Here is an 18,231-nt window from a genome sequence, read left to right on the forward strand (position 1 = left end):
TACTGAGCCACTCAGTTGTCCCTCAGTTTTCTCATCCTTCACATGGGGGTAATAATTCCTAATAGGGTTGTTCTGGGTAATAAGCAAAATAATACATATAAAGTCCTTCGAGTAATGCTGGGTACCTATTAGATGATTAGGCAATTAATATGTGGTTTTCCCTTTCTTTCCCCCTCCCCAAGGTAGGCTCCCCTGCTCCCCCATTCTCACTGATTGCTTTCTTATCTTAACTAAAAGGCCCCCCCTATGCTGTAATGTGCTCACTTAGGTTGCTCTTTCCTGAGGGGTGTTTGGAATGAGGAAGGGGTGGGATGTGTGGTAGCCCATAGTGGTCTTTTTTGGATTAGGTGTTCACATTAGACTCAGAATGTTCTTATTTTTTTCTGTTAAGTCTATCAGGGCCAGAACTCACCGCCGGAGAATGCAAGGCAGTACCTCTGGGTGGGGTTAATGTGTATGTGTTTTCATACCACTTTACAGATGAGTCTGATTTGCACCTATTGTTGAGAACCAGTGATTGGATAATTGCAACCAGATTGCATTCTTACTCTTTGGGTAACTTTGCTTTGGTTTTGTTTTGTTCTGTGCTGGGTTTTTCCTTTGAGTGTGTGTGTGTGTTTGTGGGGTTTGTCTTGAGGAGGGAGAGATAAGACTTAATGGATCCAGACTGGTTGACCTGGTTTCAAATTCTGCATGTGTCATCTTGGGAGACTTGCTTAATTATTTCTGAGCTTTAGTTTTTCCTCATCTGAGTGAAGGAGAAAATAATATCCCTCTTTAAAGTTTTATGAAAGAGCTAATCTATACAAATTAAGTGGTGTATGGCATGATCTAAGCACTCAGGAAATGGTACCTACCAGGGATGTTGGGAATGATGATAATGACATGATTTGCGATGTAAGAATATAATTCCGAGTTTGAAGATTTTGATTATGTAATACCAGAATTAGTCTCTGCTATCATTTTACTGCTTTTTAAAAAACATTTATGTAGAATTTTTAAAAAACAGATTCATGTGGAAGTTCTTAAATCTTAAATTTTTTTTTTTTTTAATTAAGTCACTCAGCATCTGAAGAAGCTTCCGGTTCAGACTCAGGCAGCCAGTCGGAGAGTGAGCAGGGCAGCGATCCAGGAAGTGGACATGGCAGTGAGTCAAATAGCAGTTCTGAGTCTTCAGAGAGCCAGTCGGAATCTGAAAGTGAGTCGGCGGGTTCCAAATCCCAGCCTGTCCTTCCAGAAGCCAAAGAGAAGCCAGCCTCTAAGAAGGAACGGATAGCTGATGTGAAGAAGGTATCTACTTTGCTATACAGTGAAAATGTGCTGCTAGCTAGGACCAGCTAGCAGACCTTTGTTTCCCATGGAAAACTCAGTGGATCTGGATAATGAAAACTAGCGCTACCTTTTGTAATAATCGACTGCCTATGGGTATGAACAGGGAGTGCTTTCTCCTGCTATTAGATATAGTAGACACAGGGCCATAAGGAAAATAGTGACATGAATGGTTAAATTATAAGGCAAAAAGGCAAATTTTTACAATTTTTTTTTAAGAGAGAGCAAGCAAGTGGCAGGGCGAGGGGCAAAGGGAGAGGGAGAGAGGGAATCCTAAGCAGGCTTCATGCCCAGCACGGAACCTGACATGGGGCTCAATCTCAGGATCCTGAGATCATGACCTAAGCTGAAATCAAGAGTTGGACGCTTAACCAGCTGAGCCACCCAGGCACCCCTGTAGTTTTAGTTTTTAACATTTAAAAAAGGTAATAGTCAATACTGAACAATGCCAGAAAGGATTACTGAGAGATGATTATGGAATCCAGTTGTAAACCTTAGTGATGGATGATAACAATTCAAGAGTAAGGGCAGTTTTTCTTATCTGAAGGATGGAAGAGAAGTACTTCTCATAGGAAAAAAGTTATCTGCGTCGAGGCAACGTAGGTATCGTTCACTAACAGAGAAGAGTCTTCTAGCAAAGAATGCAAAAAGGCAAAAATTGAAGTGAATAGTGTGCTCTCATTGATGCACAAACTAGAGTGCATTCCTTTTGGGGAAAAATTAATGACTTGGCCTAATTATTATTATTATTGTTATTATTTTAAAGGTTTTATTTATTTATTTGACAGAGAGACAGCCAGCGAGAGAGGGAACACAAGTAGGGGGAGTGGGAGAGGAAGAAGCAGGCTCCTAGCGAAGGAGCCCGATGTGGGGCTTGATCCCAGGACTCCGGGATCACGCCCTGAGCCGAAGACAGACACTTAAGGACTGTGCCATCCAGGTGCCCCGTGACTTGGCCTAATTAATCACAAGAATGCAGCTGATCTTTTAAAACCCTGTTTTGAGACAATTGTATTTGAATCACTGAAAATAGAAAAGAGTATTCTTTTAGAAATTGAAAAATAAAATGCCCTAATGAAATTAAAAGCTTTATGCTAATTCAGTTTTTATTTTCTAAGTTAGGAATCTTCATCTAAGCACTCAGATTTTTGTAGTACAGACAATTTTAAATTATCTGCAGGTTCTACAGAATAGCTTCAACAGATGTCCTGTGAGGGATAGGAAAATGAAAGCTGTCCTTGCTCCTTTAATCAACAGAGGAGTGACTTTCAGACACTCAAGTACTGTACCTGTTGTCTGCTCAGTGTGTGGGTGGACCTTTCACATGAGGGAATTCAAGAAGGCCCTGCGTGTAGATGCACCTCTTAGAGATTTTGCTCCGAGTATCACTAAACTCAGAAACTTACTACGCAGGCTTGTAGCGGAAGGCTTTGCTCTGCGATCTTGAGAGTGTAATGTTGGAGCCTGGTTTCCTCTACATCTTGATCAGGTGCTCTTTTCAGGACACCACAACACACTTTTGAAGGAAGTACAATGGGTGGAAAAAGTCTGGATATAACTTCATCATTGCAGTGGAGAGTTCTTTACTTGCAGAGATTGAGGGAAACCATAGAAACCATTACTTAACATAGTGCTTAAAACTTTACTGAAATGTGTTGATTAGGATTCACAATGGTTAAGTTTTAAGACCTTATATATTTAACCTTATATAAAAAAATAAAAGGGAACTAAGAAAGAAGGGAAATCATTAGTAAGACAATTTCAAAATAGAAGTACAGCTTCAGGCAGAAATATTAAAATATACTTTCACAGTTAAGGTGATCAATTCCAGAAAGTTAAAGTAATGAGGTTAACGTGTGGATGGGTGTACTAACCAGTTAGAATGATTGGATTGTGACTTTAATGATACTATTCTAAAATGAGAACTTCTGAGGAAGAGTCTTTGTTTTCTGTATACACGACCCTTTACGTGGTAGTTTTTTTACTGAAGGGTTGAATCAGGTATTGTAGCCCTCAAAAGGATAGAGATGAACTCAGGATGATTTTAATATGTGTACGTTACAGTATATCCTATATACAGACAGTCCCATCAGTTGAGCCTGAGCGCCTAATATTTTAAAACGATAAAACTGATCGATGTAGTGCCTTTTAAATGATTTAGCCATCCCAGTTTATAAAAGCTCCTTCAGTACCTGTGCTGAGTAAAGAAATTTCATAGCTCTAGCAGAAGTCCAGAAAAGGATCAGGGTTGAGGTCGGGGTTGGCATGGCTAGAGTAAACCTTTTTGTCCCCTTCCTTTCTCTTCCAGATTTGTTCAGTGTTCTGCCTCTGTCACCTAGATTTCCTGACACTTGGTTATTCCTAACTCTTTCTGGTTGGACCTTTTGTTCTCTCAGCTCTGAGATTATTTTAAGGCCATTAGGGATTTGTTACCTTTATAAATTGAGAACACTGGATTACATGATTAAATTGGATTCTTGTTCTAAAATGCCTTTTCCTGGAACATCTTGCTTGTTTTCTTTGGAGGCCTTGGTTTTCTTCAGCTTACTTGGCTTTTTTTTTTTTTTTTTAAGGCACTTTGGTAATATCCTCCCTTCCCTTATTTCCCTCTATTTTTCTGAGTCGTCTTTCATCAATTTTGTCTTTTTTTGGGTCCACCTTCCACACACTTCATGAGTCTCAGCCAGTGGCTTCTCCTCTGGCCTCATTTTCTAAATATTTTCATGACATTAGCTGTCACCTGTATTTTGACAACAAACCCACATTTCTAGTCTTGGCTCTTAGGCATTTCTTCTGCATGTTTATTAACATCTTCATTTCAGTGTTCCACAATCTGTCCAAATTCATTTTGCCTCTGTGACTGATTCCATAAAAGAACACATGATATACTTGGTAGTAGTTATCTGTGAGAAGGAGAGTGAGATTGGGGGTTATAGACTTTCATCATTAGAGGTTGATGGGGCTTTTAACTTTTTTTCTATATTTGTTGATTTGAGTCTTTTTATAAGATGATGTTGGTATATTGTGAAAAAAAACTTTCTCTTCAGCTAATCTCTCCTTTCAACTTGATTGATTGGTTGATTGATTTTCAGTGCAAAAAGGTGGTTTTATTAAAGCACGGGAACAGGACCCATAGGCAGAAAGAGCTGCCTACTTACTCATTTTAAGATTTTTTTTTTTAAGTAATCTGTACAAGCAACATGGGGCTCGAACTTACAACCCTGAAATCAAGAGTTGCATGTGACTGAGCCAGCCAGGCATCCCTACTTTTTTGTTGTTGTTGCTGTTAAGATTTTATTTATTTATTTGACAGAGAGAGACAGCCAGCGAGAGAGGGAACACAAGCAGGGGGAGTGGGAGAGGGAGAAGCAGGCTTCCCACTGAGCAGGGAGTCTGATGTGGGGCTGGATCTCAGAATGCTGGGATCATTACCTGAGCCAAAGGCAGATGCTTCATGACTGAGCCACCCAGGCACCCCTACTTTTTTTTTTTTTCTTTTTTGATCACTAGTGAGGATTGTTACTAAAAATCAAGTCCCACAAATCAAGCAAAGGGTAATTACTGTTGGAGAGTAAAGTGGAATGTTCTAGAGAAAGAGTGGCAATGGTGCTCATTCTGGGAACTTAGAGCTATGTGTCAGAAATGCCCAGTATGCATGCTTCTGGCATGTTATGCATCCTGAGGAATTTAAAGAATTAGACAAGTGTCCTGATTCTTATTTAATTAGACATGTTGGGACCCTGCTTGTTTTTTTTTGAGTTCCTTTGAGTTCCCAGCTGGGTCAGTGTGCAGTCACAGCTGAAACTGGAAAGCATTAGGGATTTAAAATTCATCAGTAAAGACTTTGTCTTTAGTGGAAGCCTTGCTATATTATTAAACTGTAAGTTATATTTTAATGACAAGTAATCAGTGTGCCATGTAGTTTAAGAGCCATTCAGTAAAGAAGAGGCATCTTTAAACTTCACTGTGTTTCAGGATATGGTACTTTATTAAAGCTAACAGAAAACAACCCTTTTGATATTTAGTTACTTGAATTTTCTTAGATGGAGATAATGTTCCAGTAATGAAAATAGTAAATGGGGGATCAAGAAAAAAGGATTCACACATGGTCTGTTAATTTTACAGATGTGGGAAGAATATCCTGATGTTTATGGGGTTAGGCGGTCAAACCGAAGCAGACAAGAACCATCACGATTTAATATTAAGGAGGAGGTAAGAAAAAGAAATGCTCTGAGGGGATACATTTGAACTTATCTTACCTCATCCTTTTCGACTCTGGTGTGTATGTTCCCATTAACACGACTGAGCTTTATGCCTGAGAGTTAAATGACTCTAGTATGAGCTTTCTCAACCTAGAACTGCAAGGAAAACCACAGGTGGCATTTAAAGAAAAATTTACCAGGAAGATTGTGTCATAATGAATGTTTTAGGTGGAGTGTTTAGAGTATTATACAGAAATGGCGTCACGTTTTTATTTTCATTTTTTAAAAATGTTTCTGGATTTAAGTGAAATTGATTATCACAAGAAGTTTACCTTATAAACTACCTACTTTTTAAATCTCCTAGATTTTGTTAAGTGAGTCACTTGCTTGGTAAATGTAGTAATGGATGTATCAGATTTATGTTCTGAGGAAGGAGAGTGTGTTTAACTTAGGTAATGTGTTTTAACTAATTCTTTAAATTTGCTTTCCGTTTTTAGTGTGCAGTGTAAAATACACGTGTTTAGTCTGATCTAATTGTGAGAGATTGAACAGATTGGTGATTTTTAAAAATTGGTATTATGTACTAGGTTCTGTTTTTTCTGTAGCATCAGACTTCTCTCACCTTTCTCAGTTCGTGTGGTATTTTTGTCAATTCTTACCTCTACATTAGGTTTATCGACCACGTTCTGAAGAGATGCTCTTTTGTGTCTCAGTGAAATGCCCCCTTCCTGCATTCTTAGGAGGACTTTGCTGTTCCTAACTATGTAGCATCCTTCTGATGAAGGTTAAATATTGATAGCCAGAGGTTAGTGAGTTAGGGGTGGGTCTTGGTAATTGTACTTTACAGATCTAATTGACTGTAATATCCGTATTGCCTTCATGGTGTTTTATTTTGAATGACCTCTGAGCTGGTTTGCCTTAGCTTGCTTTTTCCTCCGTGTCTAGGACTAGGTTCCTGAGCCATGTTGGTTACAACCAGTCACATGGTTGTGTCAGTCTTTTCCTCTTTTGTATATAAATTAACACATTCTTGGTAGGGCACAAGACTAACAGCAATAGGAATATTTGCCAGTTTGCCTAACTTTGGGGGAAAAGAGCTGTTCAGATGTTTTTGACTGTAAACTTTCCTTGGCCTTGTGCTGTCAGCAGGGCACTGTCGGCTCGTGACTGAACGAGCTCTTTAGTGAGTTTGAAATGGAATAGATCAGTAGGTCACCGCACTAACTATTGCCACTAACATGTTGCTTTTAAAATTCGTATTAAGTCCAGTTAAAGGAAAGATTCCGTTCCTTAGTTGCACCAGGCACATTTCAGGGGCTCAGCAGTCCCATGTGGCTGCTGGCTTCTAGATTGGATTCTGCAGATACAGAACATTTCCATCATCACAGAATTTTATTGGACTGTGTCCTTGTAGAAGTCAAGCCAAGAGAAGTATTTCCTGGTGTTAGAGGTAACCCCATTAGACAAATTAATTTTCAAAGGAAAAGAAGACTGAGCACCACCAAACACAGGTTTCTTTGTCTGAAAGCTCATATTGAATAATGTTATTATGGAGCAGATTGTTGAACCAGGGGGTCGTATTGTCCCTAAGAATTGTGAATTAAAGTCTGTGATCATTTCTCCCCCCTCACACACTGAAGGCAAGTAGCGGGTCTGAGAGTGGGAGCCCAAAAAGAAGAGGCCAGAGGCAGCTGAAGAAACAGTAAGTCTTTTCATGGGGCACGTACTTCACCCAGGGGTTTCAGGCACGTCCACTTCTGTGGGGCTGCCTTCGCGGTGCGGTAGTTCACCCTGGGTCCCAGAGTTTGCTGCTCCTCCTGCTGTCGTGGGCCATTGTCTGCTGTGCCCCGCTGCTGCCTCGGCAGCCCTCGAAGCTCAGAGTCCCCGTCTTGTATGTGTCCCACGTGCACTGGGCTCCAGCTTGTCCCAGCTGGTTAGCCTGTTAGCCCAGTTATGGTTTTCTTTAAAATGTGCACAAATTCTATTCTGGTTGAACAAGGACCACATGTAGATTTGCGCTTTTTCCTTTTCATGTGTTCTTTGTGTGGGTGGTTGGACTGGACATGAAATGTATGAAATTTCACACTGTTGTTACCGTATAATTTTAATATTGCAGTTCACAAGCCAAATTTTAATTCTTGGGCTTATGTGAAATTCCTTTAGAACATAGATTATATATGCATTATTTTTAAAATTTACAAATTCTACTTAAGGTGAAAAAATATTTTTATTCATTTATTTTTTGAGAATTTAAAAATCATCCTTGGAGGGTGTCTGGATTTCTTTGACAATCTGAATTCTGCAGCCTGTCTCCTCAGGGGCTGCATTGGAAAATGCAGATATTGAAAATCTGGCAGATAAATTCAGGGGTTTCTCATGGTAAATAGTTATGGTGTCTGTTAAAACAGATCCCCAGTTATATATATTCTCTGTCCTAAAATATTAGTACTCCTTAATAAGTATTTGACCTAAGGCAAAGGAGTTTGAATTTTTTAAACTCATTTTCTCATTTCCAAGATAGAGTAATACTTGTTCTGCCAGCCTAACAGGGTTGCTGGAAACTATGCTAGGAAAAGTCAAGTATTTAGTATTGCCCTCCCCAGAGCACATACAGCTTTCATTTAGTTAGAGTTGGAGGAAAAACTGTAGGCAAGCCTGTACTTCTTGGCATCTTAGAAGGCTTTTGTTCTACTCCAATCCCATGGCCTGTTTGGGAAGCTGTTCTGGTCTAACGGCCTTCTGGGGGCCTTTGGGAAGTCCATGCACGTGGTCTTTTCTCCACTCTCTGGCTACGTTCTGCTGGTGTCTTGACTGGGATCTCAATGGTGCTGTGCTTGAAAACCTCCATGACCTACTTTAATGGCCTTCTTTGGGTGTGTATTTATTTTCCTTTTGTTAGTCCTTAGAGTTCTCTAAAGTTGACAGCCCTCAGAGGCCTTCTTTCCCCTGAGTAGAACTTCTAGTTCCTTGTAGGGGGGTGTATCTTCTGTAACACTGCTTCCCTGCCCCAGGTTCTTCCTTAGGAACTTGCGAGAGCTGTGGGGTTCCCCCCATGCTTGTTTGTTTGGGGGCTCTGGGCTAGCCTCACTTCCTGCCATCCTCTGGGCAGCAGGTGAGTACTGGGGCTTATGGGGAACTCTTCCCCTGAGTCTGTTTAATTAGTAGTATTAATTGTAGGAGGTGGTACAGCTGCTAAGACTCCGGTTGGAAGGCACAGCACTGAAGGGGGCTTTAGCAAGCTTAACAGAACCTAGAGTGCTGCGGGCACATGGATTTCAGAATTGAGAGACTCAGAGGGAATGGAATTTTTTTTTTTTTAAAGATTTTATTTATTTATTCGATAGAGATAGAGACAGCCAGCGAGAGAGGGAACACAAGCATGGGGAGTGGGAAAGGAAGAAGCAGGCTCATAGCGGAAGAGCCTGATGTGGGGCTCGATCCCATAACGCCGGGATCACGCCCTGAGCCGAAGGCAGACGCCCAACCGCTGTGCCACCCAGGCACCCCGGGAATGGAATTTTTGAAATATTAGCACAGGGAAATGCTTTTCTGAAACCCTGCAGACTGTACCACAGATTTTGACGTTTTTTAAAAGGAGCTATTTTTATTAACTTTTTTTTTTGAATTCTAACTTTAAAAATGTTATAAGAATAAAAATAGTACAAGGAATGCCTGTACACTTTACCCAGATTTGCCATTGGTTACTACTTTTGTCCCATTTGCTTTATTGTTGTGGGTGCTTTCTTTGTATATATTTATATATGTATGCACGTAATATTTTTTCTGAGGCACTTAAGACAAAGATTGACACACATCATGGTGTTTTTACCCCTGATTACTGAAGTGTGGATTTCCTAAGAAGAAGAATATTCTCTTTCATAAGCAGAGGGTAGTTTTAATATAAATAGATTTAACATTGCTAAAATACTTTTGTCTAATTCATATTCCCGTTTTGTTAATTGACCCAATAATGTCTTTTTTTTTTTTTTTAAGGTTTTATTTATTTGTTAGAGCACAAGCAGGGGGAGCGGCAGAGGGAGAAGCAGGCTCCTCCCTGAGCAGGGAGCCCAATATGGGACTCCTGGGATCATGACCTGAGCTGAAGGCAGATGCCCAACTGACTGAGCCACCCAGGCATCCCTCAGTAATGTCTTTTAAAACATTTCCTACCTCCACTGCAGGGTCCCGTCTAGGGTTAGCTGTTGTATGAGTGGTCAGGTTTCTTTAGAGCACTTTCACAGTGCTTTCACACTTCTTTGCTTTTATGACTTGGCATTTTTGAAGAATAGAGTCTCACTAGGGACTAACTCCCCAGTCATAATGTGAATTAGTATTTTAAAAATTTAGGAGTCTACAGTGTAATGTTTCTGTACAATATTGAAAGCATTTTGTAAGTTAGTTGGTGAGGTTAAAAATTTGAGAAATGGTGCTTAAGAATGCAGATTTCTAGCTGCTTTTGAGAAAAATCTGTCGATGCTGGCCGCTATCTCAGTGGTTTTTATAACCGGATAGACTGGTTTACAGTCCTTACCTGGTTTACAGGCCCAGTGGGTATTTGAGATTGTAACCCTGACCTAGTCATATAAACAAAATTTTTAATTTTATTTAACCCACTCCTGCTATTTTGATCACTGAACACTCTTCCATGCCGTACTTACTAACGTTGTCCAACTTTGTGAAATGTTGTATAGGATTTTTGCTGACTTATTACGGTTCTGTCAGTGCTTCAAACCACTCTAGAATGGTTCCAGAACTTTTTCTCCCAACTGTAATTAAAAAAAAAATGTGTTAGCCATAAATCACTTGAAGTTTTTCTCCTGGGATTATGGTTATTTTTTTCTTTGCAATGCTTTGAGTTGGAACTCTGTCACAAACTCGTGACACAGTGGAGGAGAATCTGTTAGCCCCAGATTTTCCTTTTTCATTGGAACTTGCTCCTGAAAGGCGCTCTCTCTGGGAGAATATACTGAAAATGAATGAAGTTTATACAGCTCTTTCCTGCTTTTCCTGACCTGCCCTCTGAAGTAGGGGAGAAAGGAACCCCTTCTTTGGGCTCTCAGAGACAGTTACTAGGAAGCCTCAGTGACGCTTGGCCAGAGTGTTGGCCCGTTCTCTTTACAAAGGAATTCTACTCATTCCCTCCTTCACAGCTGTTTAGATTTGATTTGTGTCTTAGGGTCTGTGTTCTGCCAAACACCTTTTTCCAGTAAAGGAAGAAAACTATACCTATTTAGCTTGCATTCTGACTTTTTCATATCTATTTACATTGCCTTGGGGCCTCAGTGGCCAAATCTTAGTATTTTTCTCCCCATTTCCCAAAGTTTTGGTAAAAAAAATTCCCTCTGATGCCCTCTTAGAGCCGGGCCAACCTGGCGTGAAAAGGTTATCGATCACGTTCCCGTCCGAATTCAAATTCAAGGCAGGATTCCTTATCTGGCAATTCAAGTCTCTGACATGTGAAAATTTTTTAAATCACAATCTTATCCTTTATTTTTTTTTATTTTTAAAATATTTTATTTATCAGAGAGCACAAGCAGGGGGAGTGGCAAGCAGAGGGAGGGGGAGAAGCTGAGCTAGGAGTCCAATGTGGGAATCAGTCCCAGGACCCTGGGATCATGACCTGAGCCGAAGGCAGATCCTTAACTGACTGAGCCACCCAGGCATCCCAGTTATAATCTTATATTTTAGAAAAGTCCTCATTATAGCCTGGCTTGTAATGTATAGCTCAGTCAGGGTGTCAGTCCTCCTAAAATTTGCATTATATATAAGAAACCAGTGACCTAGGAGAGCCCTTGACATCTGCAAGGTTGGGAAGTAATCTTTTTGTAACTGATCACTCTTCTCACCCCCTCTTTATACAAAGTGACTTAGTGTCACTGATCCTAATTTACTTTTCCCCCTGTTCTCGAAAGTTAAAACAAAATTTAAAATAATCCAGCCAATTTCAAATACATGTACATACTAACTCAGTTAGACCTTTTAAGCCTTCAGTTGTTTAGATCTCCCCAGAATGTGTAGGTTTGGCTTTTTCCGATTCTGTGGTCTTCAGTCGGTTATCATTGCGAGGAGGAGGGCTGGAGGTTTGACATATAATGCCAAAGACCTTGTTCGCGCGGGGCTTTAGTTTCCTTCTCTAGGAGGAGGTCTTTGGGCCAGTTGATTTGCTCGGTTTTTGTATATTCTCATACTGGAAGATTCTGAGTCTCACGGTTGTCCATAAGTCTATACACCTGCAGTTTAACCAGAAAACTCTAGCCTCAACACTAATCCTATCAAGTTTACTGCCATTTTAGTCTCTTAGAGTTGTAGAAGTGGACCTCCTTAGCTGCCCTGATTTAGATTCTCAATTCCTGTGGAGTTAGGTATATTACAACTAGTATTTGACTGTGGATCTCTCTCATCTGATCTGCTCTCCCTTACGTCTTAGTTGTTTGTGTTCTTTCAAGCTGCTTTCCTGTGAAACCACTTCTCCAGTTTGACTGTGTGAGCCCCTTCCAAGGGGTAAACTGTTCTGAACTTGGTCTAAGGAAGACTACAGCCTCGTGTGCCAATCTCCCAGTGCCTGGAGACATCTCCCCCGCTCCCTCCCTCCCTCCCTCCCTTCCCATCCCCTCCTATTCCTTAGCAAACATTTATTGTACTAAGTTCTAGGGAAGGAGACTAAGACAGGTGCCCAGAGTGTAGTTAGACATAAGGAGGTCTTTGTTTAAAAGAGAGAAGGAAGGATATTAGGCAATATTAATAGGCCTTAGTGTCTTAGCAGTCAGCTTCCAAAAAGTACCCTACCTGTCTGTTAGACTGATAGGGTTCATTTTTCATTATTTCTTTATTTAACAAAGGAGTATCTCCCTCCATTTGCTTGCTTTTGTGCTAAGCTCTGGGACAAAGATGAGCAGAAGTGGCCCAGCAGCAGTCATCTACGTCAAGGGAAATGGATCTTAAGCAAACAGTGCTGTAGAACTTGAGTAATGTACATAGAAGTGCTCTACTGCCTTTTCATGCTTCCTGGAGTCTCCATTCACTCAGGTGTAGGGTGGCTCCGGCAATTTTTATTAAGATTCTCAGGAATCGATAGATAGCCACCTTCTTGCAGTAAGCTTCTGTTACTCCTTTGACCTATTCTCCTATGAACAATGTTGACTTGACTTTGTGATTCTCTAAGAGCTGTTTTCAGCATAACTATATTTCCTAATCACAGACCCCGAGCCACAGTGGCGATTGTTTTATAAAACCTTAGGTACTTGCCTGTGAGTTCAGTGTGTGTTTTTCCTGGATATTTAATGCCCAGTGGCAATTACATTGTTCCTTCCTTCTTCCCTAGAAACGAGCTAAGTCCCACCTTTGGTCCTTAAGTAAACCTCAAAAACTCTGGGGTACTTACAGGTAGGCCTATAAGATATGGCTCTTTAAAGCCTTCTAAGATCTCAAGAAGCAGGGGAGCGCCTATTGTATCTAATAACTATTAAAAACCACATCTTTAGCTGAACAGATTATTTAGTAGGTGGTAGGTTTATCAGTGAAAAGTAAATTTAGGGACTGTTTCATCAAATATATTCTAAAGATGGTAAAATACCTAGTGTAGTGGTTCTAGAATGAGTAACCAGTATTAGTATTGTCTTCGAATTTGTTAAGATTCAAATTTTTAGGCCTCTTATTAGACTTGCTGAGTCAGAAACTGTGGCTGTGGCCCAGAAATTTCTTTTAGTAAGTCCTCTAGGTGGTTCTGATTATCTTAAATTTGAGAACCACTAGTCTCCTATATATTATGACTTCAATCTGTTCAATGATAGTAGTAAATAAAAATAGAGTATGAGAGATTTAACAGCTTTTCCCCCCCAGAATAGTTTAAAAAATACTTCCTTAGTTTCCATTTTCATTTATTTTTGTCACCAGAGAAAAAATAGGAATAGATCTTACATGGTCCAGGAGGAAGGAACACAGCCAAAATGTAAATGGAGCTAGAATAAATCTTTTTTAGCCATAATGCTTAAAATATACATGTTCTGCCTTTTGGAGAATCCGATTGAAATTGGTTTTGTCAGATTCTTCAAACTAAACAATCTTGAGGAGTTCTTTAGAAAAAAATCATTTTGCTTTGCTTTTGATCACAGAGAAAAATGGAAACGGGAGCCCTCGGAAGATGAACAGGAGCAAGGCACCAGTGCAGAGAGCGAACCAGAGCAAAAAAAAGTGAAAGCCAGAAGACCTGTCCCCAGAAGGTGCAGTGTTTGCTTGAACATCTCTGCTTCTGGTGGCGCTTATTTCATGTTAGATGGAGGTGGATGCTGCAGTGTTAGGACAACAGCCGTAATTGACGGGATGCGGCCTATTGTGATTCTGGGCTTTGGGAGCCTGTGGTTCACTTCTTGCCAGTCTCCCTTGTTAACAAGTGATTAGATGATAGGGACGCTTACACGTAACTGGGTGTTCGCATGGTATGTCGCACAGAGTGAAGCTTCTTTTTCTTACCCCATGGTGTACTAGTTAGGAGGGGCTTTTTNGATTAGATGATAGGGACGCTTACACGTAACTGGGTGTTCGCATGGTATGTCGCACAGAGTGAAGCTTCTTTTCCTTACCCCATGGTGTACTAGTTAGGAGGGGCTTTTTAAAAAAAAGCTTCCTGTGTATTTGAGTAGTGTGCAGGCTCTTTTTGGGAGAAGTAATTCCTAAGTTTAAAGCACTGGCTAGTTGAAAGCATGCTTCGCTGTTTATTACCTTGTTCTTAGAACCTATCTAACATTAAGCAGAGAATCTGTGCAGAGAAGGACGTAGGCTGAGGTGGTAGTAAACTTTGGTAATTTTTGGTCAGATGTCTGGCGACAGAGGTACTGGTGTTGGAGAAAGGAAGGCAGGAGGCAGAGGGAGAGATCGCAGGGAAATTTACCTCGCAGTATTGCTTAGGGTGGGGTGACAAGCTATTGCCTTTGGGCCAGCTCCTGCTCACCACCTGTTAAATGCCCTGCAAGCTAAGTGTAGCTTTTATAGATAAACATTTATAGTTCGATGGTAGGGAACAGTAAATTTGAACCTCAATTAAGTGGAATGTTATCCCTTCAAAAAGGATTCTGTTCTTCTCATTAGATGTATATCACAAAAAGTGTACTGAGTGATGATAATTTTGAGTGTTGTCAATAAAGATGTGAAAATTTATTTTCCCTCGTTATGTCAGTGCCTGCGTAGTGGCCTCAGTTTTGCTCCTCGTCTGGGAAAGCCAAAAATATTTGTGCTCTGGCCATTTGCAACAAAACCGTTGCCTACTTCTTACTTAGGACATTGTACTCCAGCCCCCACCCAGCAGGGAAATTCATGAGTTTGGTCTCCTTTTGTCCAATTTTAAGTGCATAGGACTGGAAAGCCACTTCAGCTTTCTCTTCCAGAGTTTACTTGTCACTTACTGAGTCCCTGATCGTCTTTTTGTGTAGTGTTGGTTATGGAAGATTCAAGAGAAACAGACGAGATTGTGGGTTTCCATCTCCCTCTTTCTCCTTTCACCTTTTTACCACGGGTAGAGTATTTGGGGATTTCCTTCCGAGAGTGCCCAGGCTCTGGCCCCCGGTTCTGTTTGTGTGTGGGGATGACCCACGGGGCTGTCTCCTCAGCCTGTTCCGCTGGTCTGTGGTAGGGTATGCATGTTGTCAGGTCGTCCTCCAGGTATATTTTGTATACATGTAACAAAAATATGTGTATAGTTTTCTTGTCCTTTGCTCCTTTCATATAGATAGCATTTCATGTGTCTTGTTCTGCGTTTTTCTTTCGTTCTCTTGGAAATCTTTTCCTATCAGTATGTGGAAAAGTTTTTTTTTGTTGTTGTTGTTGTTTTGTTGTTGGGGGGGCTACCTAGCTAATATTCTGTTGAAGAACTGATTTCCAGTTGATGAAAATTTAGTGTTTTTCTACTTTTTTGTTATTGCAGACATTACTACAGTAAATACCTTATTATGCCTGTATCTGTGTGTATCTGTAAGAGCAATTGCCAGAAGTAAAATTGTTAACATTTGTGAGTTTGATAGATATTTTCAAATTGCCCACCAAAGAGGTACCATCAGCAACATGTTGCGTGTGTGTGTGTGTGTGTGTGTATATATATATATATATTTTTTTTTTTTAAGATTTTATTTATTTGTTGGACAGAGAGAGAGACACACAGTGAGAGAGGGAACACCAGCAGGGGGAGTGGGAGAGGGAGAAGCAGGCTTCCTGCTGAGCAGGGAGCCTGATGTAGGGCTCAATCCCAGGACCCTGGGATCATGACCTGAGCCGAAAGCAGACGCTTAATGACTGAGCCACCCAGGTGCCCCTGTTGCATGTATATTTTTATGTCCGGTAACCCTGAGGAACAGGTGAGAACCATTGCTTGAGAATTCATTGTCTCTCCTGTATGTAATGGAGGATTCTCAGCATTAGAATCACTTTTGTGTTGAAAATGCAGATTTTCTAGTCAGTTAGAATCTCAGCAAATGGGACCCAGGAATGTGATTTCTGACGGTCCCCAGGTTAATCCTATGTGTGTACTGCTGCTCTGGGAAATTATAAAGATTTGAAATGGACACCAAGGGATAGAGTGAAAACTTTGCCATTTTTTTCTCTTCTCATTTTAGAACAGTGCCCAAACCTCGTGTTAAAAAGCAGCCTAAGACTCAGCGTGGAAAGAGAAAAAGGCAGGATTCTTCTGATGATGATGATGAAGATGACGAAGCTCCTAAAAGGCAGACTCGTCGCAGGGCAGCTAAAAACGTTAGGTAGGTGATGCCCCAGAAGTCTTCATTAGTGTGATGGCGATAGTGTAGTTGGTTAGAACTTGGTCCTGGTAAGTCCAGGATGTTGCTTCTGATAGGCAAAAGTAATGACCTGTGTCCGGAGGCTGTGCTCAGAGATCTGATCAGTGTTCTTGCAGAAGGGATGGTGTGGGCCAGTGGGAATGGGGAAGGGATAGTAGTGGCACATTCCAGGCCTTCGTTCCTGGAAAGAAAACCGCTTCAGGTTGATGTTCTTTCGAGATGACTTAGTGATAGTGTCTTCATTTCATATCACCCTTTCTCAGGAAAGATGTTTGGATCATATTCTCACTTATAGATTGCTCCTTTGATCACATTTTCCCCAAGGATCAGATTACATAATCGGGTATAATAGTTTTATTAAGTTTACTAATAGGATATGAAGCACTAACAGAAAATAAAATAGAGGAAGGGACACATGCAAACATCAGTATTTTACTTTTTATGAGTCGAAGGGCATTTCATTTTCTTTTAGAGGATACACAGGTTTCTTCTGGTCTACGTAAAGATGGTGAAGCTAAGTCCTGGAGATACTAACCTGTTTATGTGTCCAGTTAATGATTCCACAGCTAGGGCTAGGCGCTGAGTATGCTAACATACAGTTTAGCACTCTTTCCTCTGCAGCTGTTGTACATTCAGGAGTGCGTTTTTCTCTCGTGTGACTCCCAAATTGTTTATTGTCTATATATGGTGGGAGGTTACATTTTAATTTTACCAGGAAGTATGTGTTAGTTGATGTTATCAACAGTTTGAGAATACTTAAATTTCATTTTCTTGTCATCCGGAGACCAACTGTAGGGTTCAAACATTTAGTCTTAGAAATACTGCTTCCTTTTTGCTTAATGAAACAGTAACAGTTTTTTCGTTTATTATGCATTTTCTTTGTAGTTGTTCCCCTGTTTATATAGTCATGATCTCATATCACAAAATGAAAGCATAGCCGTGTCCTTGGAGCTCTGTGTATCTTGCTTACACAAATCACTACAAATGTAGTCTGTTCTTATTTTGAACTATGAGTAAGCCTTCCTGCAGTTCTGTATGGACATGCATTACTTCTTAAGTAGGAACAAAAGAACTTTGAACCCATTTCACCTGTGGCTGATCTTAAAACAACATGTTGGAACCAAAAGGGTATGGTTCTTTAATGATGTTATATTTGGTGGTGTTTAAGTCTGAAAAGGTAGTTTCTCATTTATTCAGCATTATTCCTCCTGCAGCTACAAGGAAGATGATGACTTTGAGACCGACTCTGACGACCTCATTGAGATGACTGGAGAAGGAGCTGATGAGCAGCAGGATAACAGTGAAACTATTGAAAAGGTCTTAGACTCAAGGCTGGGGAAAAAAGGAGGTATGTGTCTTTGGGAAGTAAATCACATTTTTTTTTTTTTAAAGATTTTGTTTATTTATTAGAGAGCTCACAAGCAGAGGGAGCAGCAGGCAGAGGGAGAAGTAGGCTCCCTGATGAGCAGGGAGTCCGATGTGGGACTCGATCCCAGGACCCTGGGATCATGACCTGAGCTCACGGCAGATGCTTAACTGACTGAGCCACCCAGGCGTCCCCAAAATACTTACATCTGCTTAGTGAGGCCCAAATCTTCTGTATTTCAGCTCTGAGGTGATGAATTTCAATCCATGCTCACATTGGTTGTGAAATGTAGAAGTTTTTTTTTTTTTTTCAAGTTTTTATTTAAATTTCAGTTAGTTAACATACAGTGTGTAATATTAGTTTCAGATGATTCAGCACTTCCACACATCACCTGGTACTCATCATGACAAGTGCACTCCTTAAATCCCCATCACCTGTTTCACCCATCCTTCGTCCATTCTGGTAACCATCAACTTGTACATTCAGGAGTACATCAACTTGTTCCCTACAATTAAGAATCGTTTCCTGGTTTGCATCTCCACCCCCCCCCCCC

At 40.6% G+C, this 18,231-nt stretch overlaps 1 protein-coding gene across 1 annotated transcript in view; it reads left to right on the plus strand.

Moving 5' to 3' along the window:
- CHD2 (chromodomain helicase DNA binding protein 2) overlaps window positions 1-18,231 on the plus strand; it is a 122,668-nt gene that overhangs the window by 20,916 nt on the left and 83,521 nt on the right. Inside the window, exons 3-8 of the mRNA XM_034668898.1 lie at window positions 1,059-1,290; window positions 5,455-5,541; window positions 7,172-7,233; window positions 13,643-13,750; window positions 16,133-16,273; window positions 17,527-17,660. Of these exons, the coding sequence (XP_034524789.1) occupies window positions 1,059-1,290; window positions 5,455-5,541; window positions 7,172-7,233; window positions 13,643-13,750; window positions 16,133-16,273; window positions 17,527-17,660 (764 nt within the window). The remainder of the gene's footprint in view (window positions 1-1,058; window positions 1,291-5,454; window positions 5,542-7,171; window positions 7,234-13,642; window positions 13,751-16,132; window positions 16,274-17,526; window positions 17,661-18,231) is intronic.

Source organism: Ailuropoda melanoleuca, chromosome 9, assembly GCF_002007445.2.
Source record: "Ailuropoda melanoleuca isolate Jingjing chromosome 9, ASM200744v2, whole genome shotgun sequence".
NCBI lineage: Eukaryota > Metazoa > Chordata > Mammalia > Carnivora > Ursidae > Ailuropoda > Ailuropoda melanoleuca.